This window comes from Podarcis gaigeae, assembly GCF_964106915.1.
Source record: "Podarcis gaigeae genome assembly, chromosome: 12".
Classification (NCBI taxonomy): domain Eukaryota; kingdom Metazoa; phylum Chordata; class Lepidosauria; order Squamata; family Lacertidae; genus Podarcis; species Podarcis gaigeae.
Window position 1 is genome coordinate 12,910,581 of NC_139688.1, and position 16,911 is coordinate 12,927,491.

General features: G+C 38.7%; 1 protein-coding gene across 4 annotated transcripts in view; it reads right to left on the reverse strand.

Moving 5' to 3' along the window:
* Positions 1-1,271: 1,271 nt before the first annotated feature.
* Positions 1,272-16,911, reverse strand: part of CNPY1 (canopy FGF signaling regulator 1) — a 54,667-nt gene continuing 39,027 nt past the window's right edge. For 2 of the 4 annotated variants that reach the window (XM_083705152.1, XM_083705151.1), the window contains exons 4-6: positions 10,607-10,810; positions 8,857-8,953; positions 1,272-2,841 (exon numbers count right to left, since the gene is read on the reverse strand). In XM_083705152.1, the coding sequence (XP_083561278.1) occupies positions 2,804-2,841; positions 8,857-8,953; positions 10,607-10,810 (339 nt within the window). In that variant the 3' untranslated portion in view covers positions 1,272-2,803. Of the gene's footprint in view, positions 2,842-8,856; positions 8,954-10,606; positions 10,811-11,212; positions 11,660-16,911 lie in introns of those variants that run through there. The other 2 variants (XM_083705153.1, XM_083705154.1) reach the window with 2 other exon arrangements.

Here is a 16,911-nt window from a genome sequence, read left to right on the forward strand (position 1 = left end):
ATAAACGAAGCATAAACCCAGTGTCAAAGTGCTAAAAGTAGGCATTCAAGAAAACACAAACAAAAATACTTCAGTCAGATACAGTTTTACTGACAGCTGTAACTGAAATGTTGACGATTACTAGAACAGATGGAAATAGGAGGAAAAAGTAGTGTTTTGAAGTGCTTACACTGTCAATTGGTTAACTTTGTACCAGAAAGTCTGAAAGGACTTTTGATGTGCAGTCATATATACTGGATTTTTCCATAGAGGGGTTTTTCCAACTAAATTTTACTCAAAGTATACCCACTGAAATTAATGTGTGTAAGTTAGTAATGTCAATTAATTATGATGGGTCTACATGGAATATGACTGGCCTTGCATACAACCCTGAATCTTTCCCTTGGCATCTGAATAGCGCATGCAAACATCGGACCTATTTTTCTTTTCTTCTCTTTGAGAGGGTATATATATGATTTCACCATTCCCCAAACTAATTGGGATACTGAGACCACTTCTCACTAATTAAAATAAACTGATGAGATTTGAAGTTGATTATGACCCCTTTTAATATATATAAAGTATAGATTTTGGGTAAGTTCTTTCCTTATCTTTGCCCTAAAAATCAATAGGATTCCATGAAGTGTGAAGGAAGCAATTTGACCCTTTCCATTTAATTTTCCATCCACCATGAATAGGGATGGAGTTTCCAGCTCTATTTGTCTAAATGAAGCCAACTGGAAACCTCTCTGTTTCATCTTCATATTTGGGGTGTTTGCTAAGCATAATAGTTTCATGTCAAAATGAAAGTCCTCAAACTGACTGGTATATTCACCTTTGTTATTCAACAGACTAGAAACCATACTAATTAGATAAAATGTATTATTTAAATGAAAGAAAGAAATTTAATGTCATTTGCTGAGGTAGACAATAGACTGTTACTGCTCAACAGAGACAAAGGATGAATATAAAACTGAGGAAAATCTTGTTGATAAAACATGCTGCTAAAAATAATATTTAAGTACCCATTCTGGACCCAGTGATTTCTGTTTATGTGGATGTAGGTGGAGGTTTACAGGCAATCTCCCCGATTCTAAACTTATCTATTTGGAAGTAAGTTCCAATGACTTTAATGGATTATAATTCCAAGTAATTGGACTTTGGGTTGGGGCTGGTGGCTCTGATGTTCCACAATCCAGTTAAACTGAGATAGGCAGAATTGAATGTAAGCCAGTGTGGTCATATCCACTGCCATGAGACTGCCATGGCTGAGATATAACATGTACATTCCACTCCTAAACAAAAAAAAAGTTGTTAAGTTCTGTTGGTTTCAAAAGAACTCATTAATTTTGAAAACAATGAAAATGTGTAATAGTATGAGAGGACAGTTGATGGCTTGAAATAAACCATGTTTAAGCTGGGAATATATAAGTTTTTCATCTTACTACAGTGTGACATTTTATACATCTCCCTTACTAAAATTTAAATGCCGAGCTGTTTCCTTTTAAGTACGCACTGTTTTAGGGATGGCCATTTTCTTTTAAATCCCTTTATCAACTATCTACTAAGTTTATAGGGAATGGATTTTGATTGACTTTCCAGTGGCCTCAAAACAAAACTGTACACAATATATATTTTTGGAAGTTATTTTTTCAGTGTGGGAAACTTTATACTTCAAAACCTCATATTTCAAAATATAGACAATATTTTTGCACACTAACTCTTCTATTTAAAACTAAGGGAGGCCAGCATGTGGTTTGATCCATGAGTAGAACAAACTTCAGTAAGAATTTACCAAAAAGTGAAAAAAAAGTTTGAGAGCAGCTATAAGTAACAATTACTGAATGAGAGAGGCTTTTATCATTATAAAGTGTTGAAAATCATAAACAAACATATTGTGCAAGTTAGTAATAAAATACCATCCAATCAAAGAAAATTATTAGACGCTGTTTACTGGTGTAAGAAGCGTCAGGGGCACACTGATATTTCCCCATTTTGAAACAACCTCTTTACAATCTGATTGCAATTTACGGTGATCACATTAAATTCCGCCTTTTCATCATTTGTTTTGAGTGCAAGGAACAGAAGCCTTATGGGCTGGCTGGATTCTATCCCTAAACAAGAGATTCTGCTATTTGATAGACTTTTTGCTCAGTGATCTCTTCCAACACCTAGAGCACCCAAAATGCTGTCAATGGTTTCTACTAAACAAAGTAAGTTTCTTTAAATCAGATCACTTCTAAAGGATGGTATGTTGAGAAAGCTTCTGCCAAAGAGTTGACAGGAACCAGTTGACATTTACTTAAACTGGCACAGTTCTGTTGACTTCAGTGTGACAACACCAGTGTCATTAGCAGTCTAAGATAAGCCCTGAACATCATCATCATCATCATTAAAACTGGTTCATATATTCACAATGACTTGGTAAAACTACCCCAGCTAAAACAAGAGATTAACAATACACAACACCATAATTTTGCTTCAATCCACGTGGCCATCTTCTGCTAAGCAAGAGTTACCATTCTACCAGTGAGCTAACAAATTCTCTTACTACCAGGCATTGGGGTTCTTGAAAAAGAGCATGACTGACACAACAGTCTTGGCAATAATTTTCACCACTGACCATTCTAGTCCCAGTCCAGTGTCCTCAATAATTGGTGCCGATGGCAACTTTAAATTATCAGTATCAAGGTGGATGTCTTTTTTTTAAAAAAAAACCACAACAACCCACCATAAACAAAGATAAGGGTTAATGTAAGGCAGAAATTGTAGAGATATTTCACTTGACGTTCTTCATCTGTAACAGCAGCAGACTCCAGTTGTTCTAGAGCTCACCATGCACCTCGGGGTTTGGACAAAGACCTGAACAAGAAAGGACAATGTTCCGTGTCATTAAAGTATTCAACAATTTGATTCTCTTACAATTACAGAACTTTCTCATTTTTTTTCATGCTGCATAATCTCTTGGCCACGACTATGCAATAAATTGCTCACCAGGGTTACAACTATGTAGAATATGCTAAATCTTGACATACATTTCGATCAAAGAACAATGGCAGGTTATAGGTATCATAGAAATCTGTCAATGTTACTTTGATAGCAGACTGATCTTTTTGCCTGATTTGGCATGGCGCCATAAAACAGAGCAACCCGGTTTCTATATTGATTGATTCATGTTGGCAAATCTTCACAACCTTTTTACTTTTGTTATGGGTATATTAATAAATAAACTACTTCTAAAGGTGTGTAGCTCTCTGGAAGTTTTGAGCTGTGAGCAAACAGCAGGTGAAGGGATGTATCAAAAAACTCTTTTAATTTGATGATGCAATCCTTATTTGAGGTGGATTTCCCTCACGCCGTTATAAACTCTACAGCATTGTCCCACTATGTGTTTTCCCACTGCACAAACTTCTTCAAGGAAAATAATTGCCTTGAAATACATATCAAGAAGATACTCCAAGCTTAGGAAATGAAGAGTTTTCTAGATGTGGACATATCAAAGTTATCAAAAAATTATGGCTGCAATCCTAGACACACTTACCTGGGATAGGGAAAGAGATTCTTTTTGGTTCACATTTAAAGGTGAACCTGCCTAAATCTCAGGTTCAAAAAAATAACAATAATACAATAATCGAAACATAGCCATTCCTCGAAATTTGCACTTCTCTGAATTTTGAGATGCAACTGTCCAGCTAAGTCATGTGTACAAAAATGCATATACTAGGGCAAAATGTGCATAAAAATGCATACAGTGAAAATAATGTATAAACGTGCATTATATTAGGGTAAAGTTCTTTGCACAATGTGCATATTAGGAGAAATTCACTGATGAATTTTCATGAGAACTTTTTTAAAAATTGCAAACTGATATGGAAATATAAAGATCTGAACGTAAGACTGGAAAAAGGAAAGCAAAACCAGAATTGAGAGATTCTGGGTATCGGTCCCACTGAACTCAACGGGGCTTGCTTCTGAGTAGGCATGTATAGAGTTGCACTGTGAACCTAATTATTTAGAATATGTCCTATTGTAATCTGGGCCTTTACTTCTGAGTAAATATAGTTAAGATGGAGTTCTAAGCCTATTATTTGACAAGAAAACTGGGCCTAGGTTACTTGGCAACAGGTCCTCCAGCGAACTACAGTGGGTAAGTTTGGTTTACTGAAGCAAGCAAATTTCCCCTGTAAGAACTCAAATTAGAAATTTCAGTGTCACACAATAAGTGAATGGTTACCAGTTCAAAAGAAAAGAAATGAGACCAATTACAATGGATTTGTTGCTCTACTAAGGTCTTTCAAGTAGGACCGTAATGTTTGTTCCTGCAAAGCTTGAGTTTGCAGAACCCTACCATACAACAGGACTATAATTAAACACTGTATTTATTTCCTGGCCATTTCCAAACTGTTTTCCGAAAGGTGAGGGGAGATAATTATGAAACTCCGTAAAGTTTCATTAAAAAATTACACCCATGAAGTGACTACATCTTCTTTATTTTCCGGTCCCAAAGAATATTACAGTGCAGCGGAAACGCTAACATAATTCAGGTACAAAAACAGAGCTGTATTATTTAGAACTCTGTTGTACTGCTTTGGACTTGGCAAATCATCCTGAAGAGCAACTCTCAGTGAGGACTAGTCACCTGGAAAGCATCAACTTTCAAAGCTCTGCTGTTAGAGGAATAATAGACATGTTGGAATGAGGTAGAGAGAGGGGGAGTGGAAACATCCAGCTTTTGTAGCAGAATGGATGTATTTTCTACCCTTGTGCAATTCAAAAATGCATGAATGGTTTCTGCTCAAGCTTTCTACATACATAAATATATTCACCTTTGGGATGAGAATGGAAAACTCCAGCCAAAGAGAATAATTTTGCAGAGCTATGAGCATGTGAAGGCGATTATTACAACGGAAGTCTCTATGTTACCTTAATGATAACTTTGGGGGGCAATTGAAATCTAGAGTAGTGTATAATATTGCCGTGGTAAATCTACTGATGAAAGTCCATACCTTAACCTAGAGAATATCCTTGGCCAGTCTCCTAATTTGAATTGCAATAAACAGTGTAATTAGCTTGGCTCCCTGTAAAGGGGTAAACAGGAAAGCAAGGATATGACAAAGGTTGTCGTTTACGTAAATCCATGCCCTTCCATCCACCGCCTTCCCAAAATCCTCTAGACTGTGATACATAAAGGGACAACTACTCATTGCAAGATAAGATCATAAGGTCCTATAAGATCATTGGTCCCGTGGCAAATCTCAGCTTCCAGCTTACGAAAAAAGGAAAAAAAAGTATTAATCTGAGAAACAGCTCCCAGTTGCTTAAGCAGAAAGTAAAGGCAGACCAAAGGAGGAAAAAGAACACACATTGTGTGTTTCATTCTTTTTAATTCCCTGTCTGTGAAAAGTGTAGTATAGAGATTTTGAGTAAGATCAAAGAAAACTTTTGACAGATAACTGATCCACGGTTGTCTATATCAAACAGTTTCATCATTTTAACACACATCATTAAAAGTGTGTGGTTTTTTTGCTCTTTAGTCAACAAGGAACACAAATGTCATGTAAACATGCAAAGAAATGCCAGTATATCTTTACAGCAAATGTTTCTTGAATCTGACATATTGGTAGCATCAGCTGGACAAATTCTTAGGGAGTCTGTGAAATTTCCCTCTTCACCCCTTGCAACAAGACTGAGGACCCTGAATATTTTCCATTCATACAATGGAAAAGATAACACAGCAATAGCACAAGCTATCGTTCCTATGAGCCCCTCGAAATAACATCATATTCTCTGAATTTTGCTTTGTGCAACACTTCAAAATATTTCTGCACTGTCTTTCTGTATTTTGTATTTTCCAGTGAAATTTACAGCCCCATGAACTGCCATGGGCAAAGTCTTTTTGTGGGCCATTTGGTTGACTGAAAGCGCTCATCTTTCACAAAGCTCTGTACACATTGAAAACAGTTTCTTGAGTATATACCCCTACACAAGCTGCAAGCAGATCGGAATGGCTGCCAACATCAAAACAAATGTATAACAAAGTTGTAATGTGATAATAGAGCTGGGAGAAAGCATAAACAAGGATTTCCCCATATTTTGCCACTTAGCCCGGTCTATGTGGTGCCTCTGCGCAGTGATTCCTGGGGAACTTTACTTTTATACTTCTCTGATTGCCAGATGTGATTCTCCTGCCAATTTGGAATCAGATTCCCTCCCTACGAGAAGCTAAGTTGAGATGCTTCTGGCTTCCCTAAAGCTAAGCAGTTTTATCTCCCTCCATTGATAGTGTTGTAGATCTGAATTAATCTGAAAGCTGAATGCCATGGCTTCTCTTATTTTCTTTCTTTCTTTAAAACTAAACGTTTTTCTCTAGAAATGTGTTTGGATGCTCTCTTTAATGTCAAACTTCTTTTTCTCCTTCCCCATATGGAAACGGGAGTCAGATAGTGTGGCTGGCTGCTTTCCTTTCTCCCTTGCATTTTGTGGAGTTTCTCTTTAGCATGTCTGCCATGTTTGTAGTCCTGTGAGATTTTACAAGGTCAGGCACAAGGACTGCTCTATTCTTGCACTCTATTTTCTTGTTTCCTCTCCAGCCACGTCCAGGCAAAAACAGCAAAACTACCGCTGCTGTTCTTATATATTTATTTAAGAAAACACCTCTGATAGTTATTTAGTTCCGTGAGACCCAAATGTTTGAATCCCTCCAGCCGGTGTGAAGGCCTGCCCCTTTCCCTTCTGGCGTTGGTTGTATTTTGTCACAGTCCCAAATGTGCCTTCTTTGAAGACCCATTGATTTCAGAAGAAATTGCTTCTAAGTAAGCCTGCTTTGAATCGCAATCTAAAGCCACAATTCTAAACAGGATTATGTGGAAATGAGTCCCGTTGAGTGTGATGATAGCAAACCCAAGTTCTCATGAGGCAAGTCAGTTTCCCTGGGGTTCTTTTAAGGAAATCAGAATGCCGAGGGTAACTTTGTACACTTTTATTAAAATGAAATAAAAGTGTGTATACATATACATATACATATGCATATACATATAACTGACCAAGGAGGCTGTGATTTATGAAATTAGCCAGGAGAGACAAGAAAGAAGACGAAAGACTAACTAACCCAATGCCTAACCTGGTGCAAGTTTTCTTGGAAGTAAATCTTACTATGTTCAATAGGACTGACACCTGTGTAATTGTGCACAGGCTGCAGATTTACTAACCTACTTTGGCGTGGGTTTTCATAAGCAAAATCTTACTTTGCCAGTTGTCCCAGGAAACAGAATTCATTACACACAACTTTCAACAAGCTTTTGGCTTCAGTGTGACAGCAAATTACTTCGCCCTAAAACTACGGGCAAGTTTGAGAGTTAGATCAGTGAGTCGGAGAAAATCTGCTCAGATCGTTCACCCAGTTTTTCCTTACTCTTCAATGCCCTTTTCTCTTTGCCTCCATATAGTTTGGGGCTGGGAAAATAACAGACTATGGGAAGTGCATGCAGAGTTCTGAAAACTACCTTCAATCTTTGCCTTTTCTAATATTTTAAGAAAAGCAATATAGATGATGCCCTGATCAAAAGAAACATCTTGGAATACTTTGTTTTTAAATGATTTATCTGCGGATGTCGCAATGGAGGCTTTTTAACAGTTACACTTTTCCAGTCCTCCTACATATTATACTTAAAAACATAAAATAAACTTCTATGGACACTTCCTAAGTTCCACCAATGTTTAACATTTAATATCCCTTATTTTGGAAATTAATAATAGTTATTTTGAACCTTAAAAGCCTATTAAATATTGTAGTAGTGATTGTTAGATGTACATTTCCACCCATACTCTTTCACTCACCCTTTATTCCTAAAATGTTTTTATCCAAAGGCGATGGTCTATGTCACCTTTCCCAACCTGCTGCCCTCCAGATGTTTTGGACTACAACACCCATGAGTCCTGGAGGGCACCAGGTTCGTGAAGCCTGGTCTAAATCTATTTAGAATTTGACCGAAATGGATTAAGCAGAATGGCCTTCTTGGTCTTAAATATTAATATGTAAAACTAAAAGCAAGGTAGATGCATGACAAACATGAATGAATATTCCTAACAGGGAATAATTTATCTCGGCATTATTTCAGTTAGAAACTTCTGGATCACTCTACAGAACCACGCATTTGCTATTTAAAGGATGAAGCAAAAGTACCAATTCTTTTTTGGGGGGTGGGGTGGGGGTAAGGAAGTCCACAAAATGTGATTTGAGCAGGAATCAATCTTGAAACTGCTTAAGGGCACGCGGCCTACCAAAATACTTTTGGAAGCGTTGCAATGTTTATTTGTTCTCGCTCCTATTCCACTGCCCGCCCCCCACTCCCAGCATATCACAAAAGGAAACAACTGCTAAAGATAAAATCTGGGTGCATCCCAGCACCATTAAAATCTGGGGCCATTGGCCTCAACTGGCTCACAATGGCAACCTCAAGCGTTGTATGTAAGGAATATGTTGTGATGCAAGATGTGGTTCTATTTACACACACACACACACACACACACACACCTGATTGTCTATTTATTACATACGCATGCACACACATATACACATATATATGTCTACGGAAAAAACCTGGCACTTGTAATACTTGACGAAAATTCGTAGCACATGCGCTTAGCGTTTTAAAAATGGGTGGCATGACAGAATTTATGAGCAGATTTTCAGTCTATTTAGAGGATCCCACTTTCTGCCCCCAGTTCACGGAAGTGCAATGTCCGTGCCTCTTCCATCTACAGAACATTCCCCCCCTCCCCAAGTGCTTTTGCTGCACCCGACTGGGGGGAGGGGAGGGGAGGTGGGGGGGAGTTGCTGTTGAGAGAGAGCAGCACATGTTACATCAGACACAGTACCTGATTTTTCAATGCACAGCTTGTCAGCCAGAAAGTCTGCCTCCTGGGCGATAAGTGAGTATATTTCATCTTCATACTGTTCTATGATAGTTTCGCACTGAAAGGGAGAAAAAGAGCAGCTCTCCAGCAAAGAACTAAACAAGACCATTTACACAGAGCAGAAAAAGGAAGAACCGCCTCACAAAGACTGGGATTGTTTGCTTGTGCAGCACCTTGATCAATTGTTCTATTCCCCCCCATATAATTAACAGTTATATTGAATTTCAATATATGCTTATTTAAAAAAGAAAAAAGAAAGAAAATAATGCTTTGCATAATGATATTTTGTTAAGGATTCTATTTTACTGTAATTGTTTCCTCATAATGCAGGCTGCTTTAATGGCGATACAACTGGTTTAAATTAAATGTATATTTATTAAAAAAAATGATTATATCCGCATTCTCGCCATGGGTGCGTACATGTGTGTGTTTGTATAGATGCACACACATATGCACACACATATATTTGCGCACACGGTTTTCCATTTTAGCAGAAGGCTAATGTTTTGCAAAATGGTACAAAAGTGACAAGGGCGCTGTGCTTGAAAAATCTCTTCGGGTGCTAGGCAGTTTCGGCCATTTTGTCTGAAACTTACAGGTGTAAATGCCTCTTACCCCCAAACTCCAAAACGGGTTGTGGCAAAAGCGGAAAGAACCCCATTGTATGCACTTTTATAACAACAACAAATGGGTTTAATCAGGATCAAACATCGACTGTGGAGGATGGCCAACTCTTACCCAGCGCCAAACGTTAGAGTCGGAATACGCCATAACGGGGACAGGGGGGTAAAGTTTTAGCACATTAATTTAAACACAGGATCTTAAAATCCAATAATTTGCTTCAGCTTGTCACAGGAAACAAGAGCAATTCAATTGGACCACAAATCATATTTCTGGATTCACATTAGTGTAGCTACTACAATTGCACATGCACCCCAGACCTAAAGACATTGGTACTTATAAGCAAATTCCTTTGACAACAATGAGTTTTACTTCCACATGCTAAGTTTTGGATTGAAGTTCCTGCTTCCCGCCGCTGCCACCACTTTGCTTTAAATACTTTAAAAACAAAGGAGAACAGTGAGCATTCTCTAATGTACAATGATGCCCAGTACAGGAAAAAATTATGTGCTCTTTCACAAGCGAACAACTAGGCGCTAGGCCATCTTAGGACCTTCCCTCTTGCTCCAACACACTCTAGGCCCTCAGTATATATGTGGACCCCGTCGACAAGGCCCAAGGAAAAGAGAGGCGGAGACGTGACCTTTCCCTCTCTGAATAGCAAATAAAGATTTGAAATTACATTATAATTAATTTGGATTGTTACCCTACCATCACAGTTGCCTACTTCTTAAAAAAACAGAGCCGCAATATAGTATTGATCTATACCACTGAAAAATAATTGCCAGTAAAGCAGATGATATACATTTTTTTAAAAAAATATTCTAGTTTAAACAACCAATTACACAGAAATGGAGTCAACAGCATCTATCTATACAACACAGGTGCTGTGTGTCATGATTTTGCATCTCTAGACCATGCCATACCATTTGTTGTTATAAATTACAAAGTACTAAAAAGCCTACAGAAATAGCGTAGCATTATCAAAGCCCTGGCTTTACGTTGAGTGAAGTGATTTAATATACAATATCAAACATTATGCTAATAGCAATTCAGCCCGAAATGTCACCAGTTTATTATGTTGTCTTACCGCATATTTCAAGGGCTTATAAGCGTCAGAATAAAAAAAGTATTTTTTATATTCTGCGTAGATTGGCTCATCTTTCCTAGGAGCATATCTCTTGAATATCTTTTTGTTAGTGACTGGGTCGTCTTGAAGTTGATAGTCGTTCATCCGATCACATATCTTTTCCAAAACGTCCGTTAAGAAGGTCTCTGACTTTGTAAAAGCAACCTAAAGGGAAGGAGAAAATTACATCTCTCTCTCTCTCTCTATATATATATATCTGTATACACTGAAATTTCCAAAAATCACAAAGGCAAAATGCTACAAGCACAGGGCTCTTACACAGGTCAAGGAAACAGAGCAATGTCAGCAGATCTCCATATCTGCATAATTGTTGACCCATATTATATTACACACATAATTAAAAATGTCAGCTGAATCTATGATGACACTTGCAAAAAAAAAAATTAAACATCTAGTTCTCATAAAGCGTTCCTTATAGACTAATGTGCTATTATAAGCTTTTAGATTTGCAAGCACATTTTGCTATTAAAAGAAGATGTATAAGACTCAGCAAATCAAAAGAGAAAAATCATCTTTCCATGGCCCACGTTTCCATGGCCCACGTACCCTTGAAAGATTTCTTGTTGGAATCAGCTTTGCTTCTTGAACGGGAGCAGTTTCTAAAAGGTCTCTCTCCCTCTCCATACCCCCCCCCCCAAAGTCCTTCAGTTGGTCTGTCTTACTTGCTGTTCGTCAACTCAGATGCAGCTGTTTAATGCCTCCCAGGGGTTTGCAGAAAGAAAATAACCGCTTACAAAATTTAGCTTCTCCCAGATTCTACTGTTACGAGCTTTATTTTCCAGCAGCTGGCCCATGTCTTCGCCCATGCCTCTTCCTTCAGAATTAAGCAAGAATTCGGAGGGGGAAAACATTTAGACGCTACCTACATACTTAGCGAGGGTCTCAACAGCTAGTGCTGCAGAGGTCAAAGAGCAGCCCTCATCCCTGGAAACCGGGACAAAAAACTTCTCTCCCGTCTAGACAGGTCAAGGTGCAAGATGCGCCTATCCCTGTTGCTTCTTCCGGAAGGGGGCGTGAATTGAAGCCAAGTGCACAGTAAACAACAGGGCTGCATCCTTGGGCCTTTAGAAGATCTTTCTCCCCCCCTCTCCACCCTCTACTGATCAAAGTAGGAAGTTATCATGACAACCATAGTCAAAGGGACTGAATCACAAATGAACTCGATTTCTGCAATGTTGATATATCCAGTCTCCATTGTCTCTTTTCAGGCGCGGTATGAAGCCTTCCGGTCTCAATGATTACATTACAGAAGCACTTTCATATGTGTGCTCCGTTTACACAAAGGAGTTCCTTGCTTCACCACCATCTGGCTACAAATCAGATAAATAAAGGCAGAAGAATTAAAATTAAAGCTTAGGGTTCCTCCTCCCCCTGCTCTCCCCACCTCTTGTGCTTCTTAAACTGGGCCCTTTTATGAGACGTTCTCCTTCAGCCTCAGCCTCGTTTTGCATTTGGAATCTAAACTTTTTTTTTATGGAAACTGGGAGCAACAAAAAAGGTAAATGATGTGGGTTTTATCCTCTTGCAAATGTTGGATGCAAATTTTCAAGCGCCATATTGAAGGCCAATTCGTAAATTAAGCAGATTATCCCAAATGCGGTTCTCCGCACACATGGAATTATACTTCCTCTCTCTCTTCCTCTCTTATTCCCTCTCTCACACACAAACAAACACTTGCACATAAACAGTGACCAAGCAGCATGGTTCTCAAAAGATTAAGTGGAATATGCAATTCAGCAACACTGCTCCCCCACCGCCCCCGCTTATGGCTTGGGGGGTTAGAAAGTCAAATGCGCTGACATTATTTGGAAGTAATTTCCATTTATTTCAATGGAGCTTCCTTTATTATGTTTAGAATCAAGATGGATATAATAAAACAAGGAGTTGCTTGTCTGCTTTTCTTTTCTTCTGCTACTTTCACATCTTTTGGAAATCTGCAATGTCTTCATTTTCCAAGATACAACTTTGCCTAAAACTTATTACAGAGCCTAAGGATTTGACCAAAAGTAGCACATGATGAGTGTTAAAGTTCAGGGAGTTTTTATGATCTCTGACGCAACTATACCATCATACAGCTGCCATGGCTACAGTCTCATACAGGGTTAAGAGTGCTCCAGGTCATTGCTTTCAGTGCTTGTTTAACTCTGTGTAGGATTATGAGCAAAGGGCATCATTCAAAATAGGACGTAGGATATGAAACTAACTTTGGGGCATAGTTAGTTTTCAAGCCTAAATAAAAATGCAGGACAATTAAATATGACAGGAAGAATTATACACAAGTTCTATCTCAGCAGACTGATTGAAAAATGATCTGTAGCATTTTCGTAACAGCAGGATGGGTATTTTGCGAAGCTTGAAGTGGTGGAAAAAGTTATTTCAGAAGATATTCCTCTATTCCTCAGTTGGTTAAATCCAACCCAATGAAGTACCAAAAACACGCCTCAGATAAGCAGCAAATGCCACAATGGACTGCGAGGGGATTCGGACTGGAGATATACAAATTAGAATTTCGGAAAATATGAAAGTCAACAACTCAATGCGAGCATAAGCATATTTCTGTCCCATTGACACCAGTGACAGTTAAGTATGCTTAGCCATGTGCTGATCTGTGCCCTATGACATTGGAATGTACTTCTTATGACATAACATTTTTAAAACCAAGTTTACAGCAAATATGATAACAGATGAAACAATCAGCTCGGTTACCCCCATTGCCTGTGTGTGCAGATGTTGCCATACACAGTGAGACTGGCTCAGAGACATAAGTATTTATCTTGTACTTGCAGCATACAACTTATGTAGAATTTGATTCAGATCAAGCCTATCGGATGCTGTGTGAGATTTCAAACTGAAACCAATGAAGGACTCATGGATTTCATGTGCATTTCAATATGCTCTTTTTATATTTAGCAAAGTAATAATGATAAGAAGTAGGATTGCCACAGTGGCTGATCACAGTTACTACAAACATTTCATTTTCTCAAACCACTTCCCACCCCTTTCTGAAATGAACAGAGTTCACTCAGTGTGAGACTAGTTTCCTTACCCCCCCCTCCAGAACTGTTGGGAGATTGAATCACCCTTCCACACAGATGTGGGTGCTATTATTATATAAAAATATACAACACACACACACACACACACACACACACACACACCCCATAAATCCCACAAATGAAATAGGTACGATTTTTGCCAGTTCTTTAACTAACCAGGTTTGATTAGTAAGCAACAGCAATTTGCATTTCAACTAAATGTCTTTCCCTGAGGTATATACTTTCTCTACAAATATATCCCAGCCACGGCCACTACCAGTGCAACATCCTTTCCGCCCCCCCCCTCCAAAGTTAAGGATGCTTTAAAATTGCCTCAATAATAAAAAGGGGGGAAGCATTTAGGCATGTGGCAGAAAATGAAAGCCTTTCTTTGGAGACTCTGAAGATTTTGAATGGTACTTGTCAATAAAGCAACTCCCATTGTAGTCACACCGGAGATGTGGGCCTCACTCCATCCCGAAAAAGCTGTCGCAGAGATAGTAAGCTCATTAAAATATGAATAACAAGGCAGCCATCATTGTAACAAGAGAAAGGCATCTTACTTTGTATCAAACTTTTAGCTTATCATTTATTTATTTATTGCAAAACAACAAGATGGTATATCCCCCCACCAAAATCCCTCTAACCCCCGTTGGTTTTTGTTGTTTGTGCAAATTTTAGCACTGCATGGACTTCTCTAAGCTTTTTCCAGATTTTTTTTTTTTGAAAATCCCACAGTGCTGCTGATCATTCAAAGCATGTCTGACATTGGGGGGGGGGGGAGTAAGCTGATCTTTCCAATATTTCAAAATGCTGAAAGCGAGTGAGTGAGTGAGTGAGTGAGTGAGAGAGAGAAAGTTAATATCTGCTACAACACACATGGTCATGTGCACATAGAGAGGCAAATCAGTTCCAGAATATTTTAGCCAATTTTAAGCCCCACGATGGAGAATTCATTACAGGCTGCAGAGATGACACCTTCATAACAGTCAATTACAAGGAAGCTCATGAGCCAGTTCATTACTATGTCTCTGCTAATCTCGTTGTAAATTTGTGCCTTGATAGAGACCATAACCAGCCAAGAATGCAATTGGGTTGTGGGCATGGGATAAGAAAAATAAAAATGTAACGGCTGCAGATGGACATCTTCCAAAATCCAGAGTGCCAATCAAGTATTTTCCATGTGAAAGCCATCCTCTTTCTCTCTCTCTTTTTCTCTCCCGCCTTCCTCTTCCTCCGCCAGTGTTGCAGTATGTATGAATTATGCAAGCATGTTTACGTATGTTCAACCACCCATGTATATGAGTAAGTTCACTTCTAACAAGCGTTCAGAAGTTAGTGACTTAACTGTGTGGAGGAGTGGGATTCCAGGAATTTGGAAACAAGTGTTTTAAAAAAGTGTTTCATGTCATTTAATCACAAGCTTTATAATTGACAAAAGTATTCCAATCATTTCCGATATTTATTAAGAGTCAATATTTAAAAGTGAGAACTCCAAAAGCCCCGTTCCCCCTTCCCCTTTGCTCTAGGCTAGAAGAGGAGAAACATGAATGCCGAACTACTCAAAAGGCTGATGGGATATATAATTAGCTATTATGTTAATTGAATCCACTGTGAGTTTGTTGTATGAGATTTCTTCATATAATATGCAAATGATCTCCAAGGTTTAGTTTTATTAGACAATATAATTAGAAATCCTTTTAAAGGAGAGAATTCTAACGAGGCATAATAAAGGTTGGAAAAATGTGTTTGCTGTGTGGATCTACCACCTGGGCTTGCTTAATTAAAAAAGAGAGAGAGAGACTTTATTCACCAACAGGAAAATTTCAAAGAAAGTTATGCTGTAAAAAAACCACAAGCTTATTACGAAAATGTGACGTTGAGCAGGAAACATTCATTCGCATGGAAACAGAAATCCTGCCCCCTGTTTTGGCCTGCGAACATTGTTCACTCAGATTTATTTACCATATATTTTTTTTAAAAAAGTAGGAGTTTTCCCAATGGAAAACTGTGGTCACTTGTGTAGAGATGTATATAAGAGAGGCAAATTCATGGAGAACGCCCCTCCCCCATCATCGTTATTAAGAGTCGTGATCCGAGCAGAGGAAGGTACTTTAGCTTTTGTGCTGTAACTAATCAGCGTAACTTCATTTACAGTAACAAACACTGACATTCTAACATCTGGAATTAAAAGCCTTCCTCAATGGTGAAGAAAGGCAGGCTCTGTTACTCCAGAGCTGGCTGCATAAGCAACAGTTGCGTTCCACTTCATGTGAGACCACCACCAACGCCAGCCCTAAAACAATTTTTCCCGTGGTCTATTCCCGAATGCTCGCTCATTGCACCAAGAAACAGCGACAGAATATCCAGCCCTAAAACAATTTTTCCCGTGGTCCATTCCCGAATGCTCGCTCATTGCACCAAGAAACAGCGACAGAATATCCAGTGTGTAATTCTAGGCTCATTCAAACAGCACAGCAACAACAACAACAACCACCATAGGCTATGTTATATTGAATATTGTAATCTTTCATGTAAAACGATTTTCACGATAAAAATGATCAAGTTAACAGAGCACTGATCAGCCTTTGTTTTTACCTGTACTAAACCTCTGCAATAGTGAGATGGCCGATTTGGGATGGGTGGGAACCTATGAGAGTCAGACTATGGAGGGAAGAGTAGACTGATGATCTAGTGTCCTACTTGATCAACTGCGAGATACAAATGCAAGGTTGTGTTCAACTCTGTTATACTTAGAGTAGACCCACTGAATTCATTAAGCTACATTAGCCATGTCCATTAATTTCAATGGGAGTAACGCTGGTTACTACAAGCCACAGAAATTAGAATGCAACAACTGGATCATTTAATTATCAGCAAGGATAATGATGGTGTTTCCTGCTTGGCAGGGGGTTGGACCCGATGGCCCTTGTGGTCTCTTCCAAGTCTATGATTCTATGATTCTCAACATAAAATGGATTTATTGCTATCCAGTAGAAATAGAAAATAGAAAGGATTGAATCTTTTGCCTTGGATGCTGATACCAAACCCCCGCACAAATAAAACATAGAGGTAGACTCGTACTACACTTTGTAAAGCAATGTCTGATTTTTTATAACCCACTAGCAGCCTTGTACCTTGCGCCACTTGGAAAATCTATGACACTGAAAAATAGCAGTGCCGTGGTTAAAATTAGTGGTTAACTTCAGG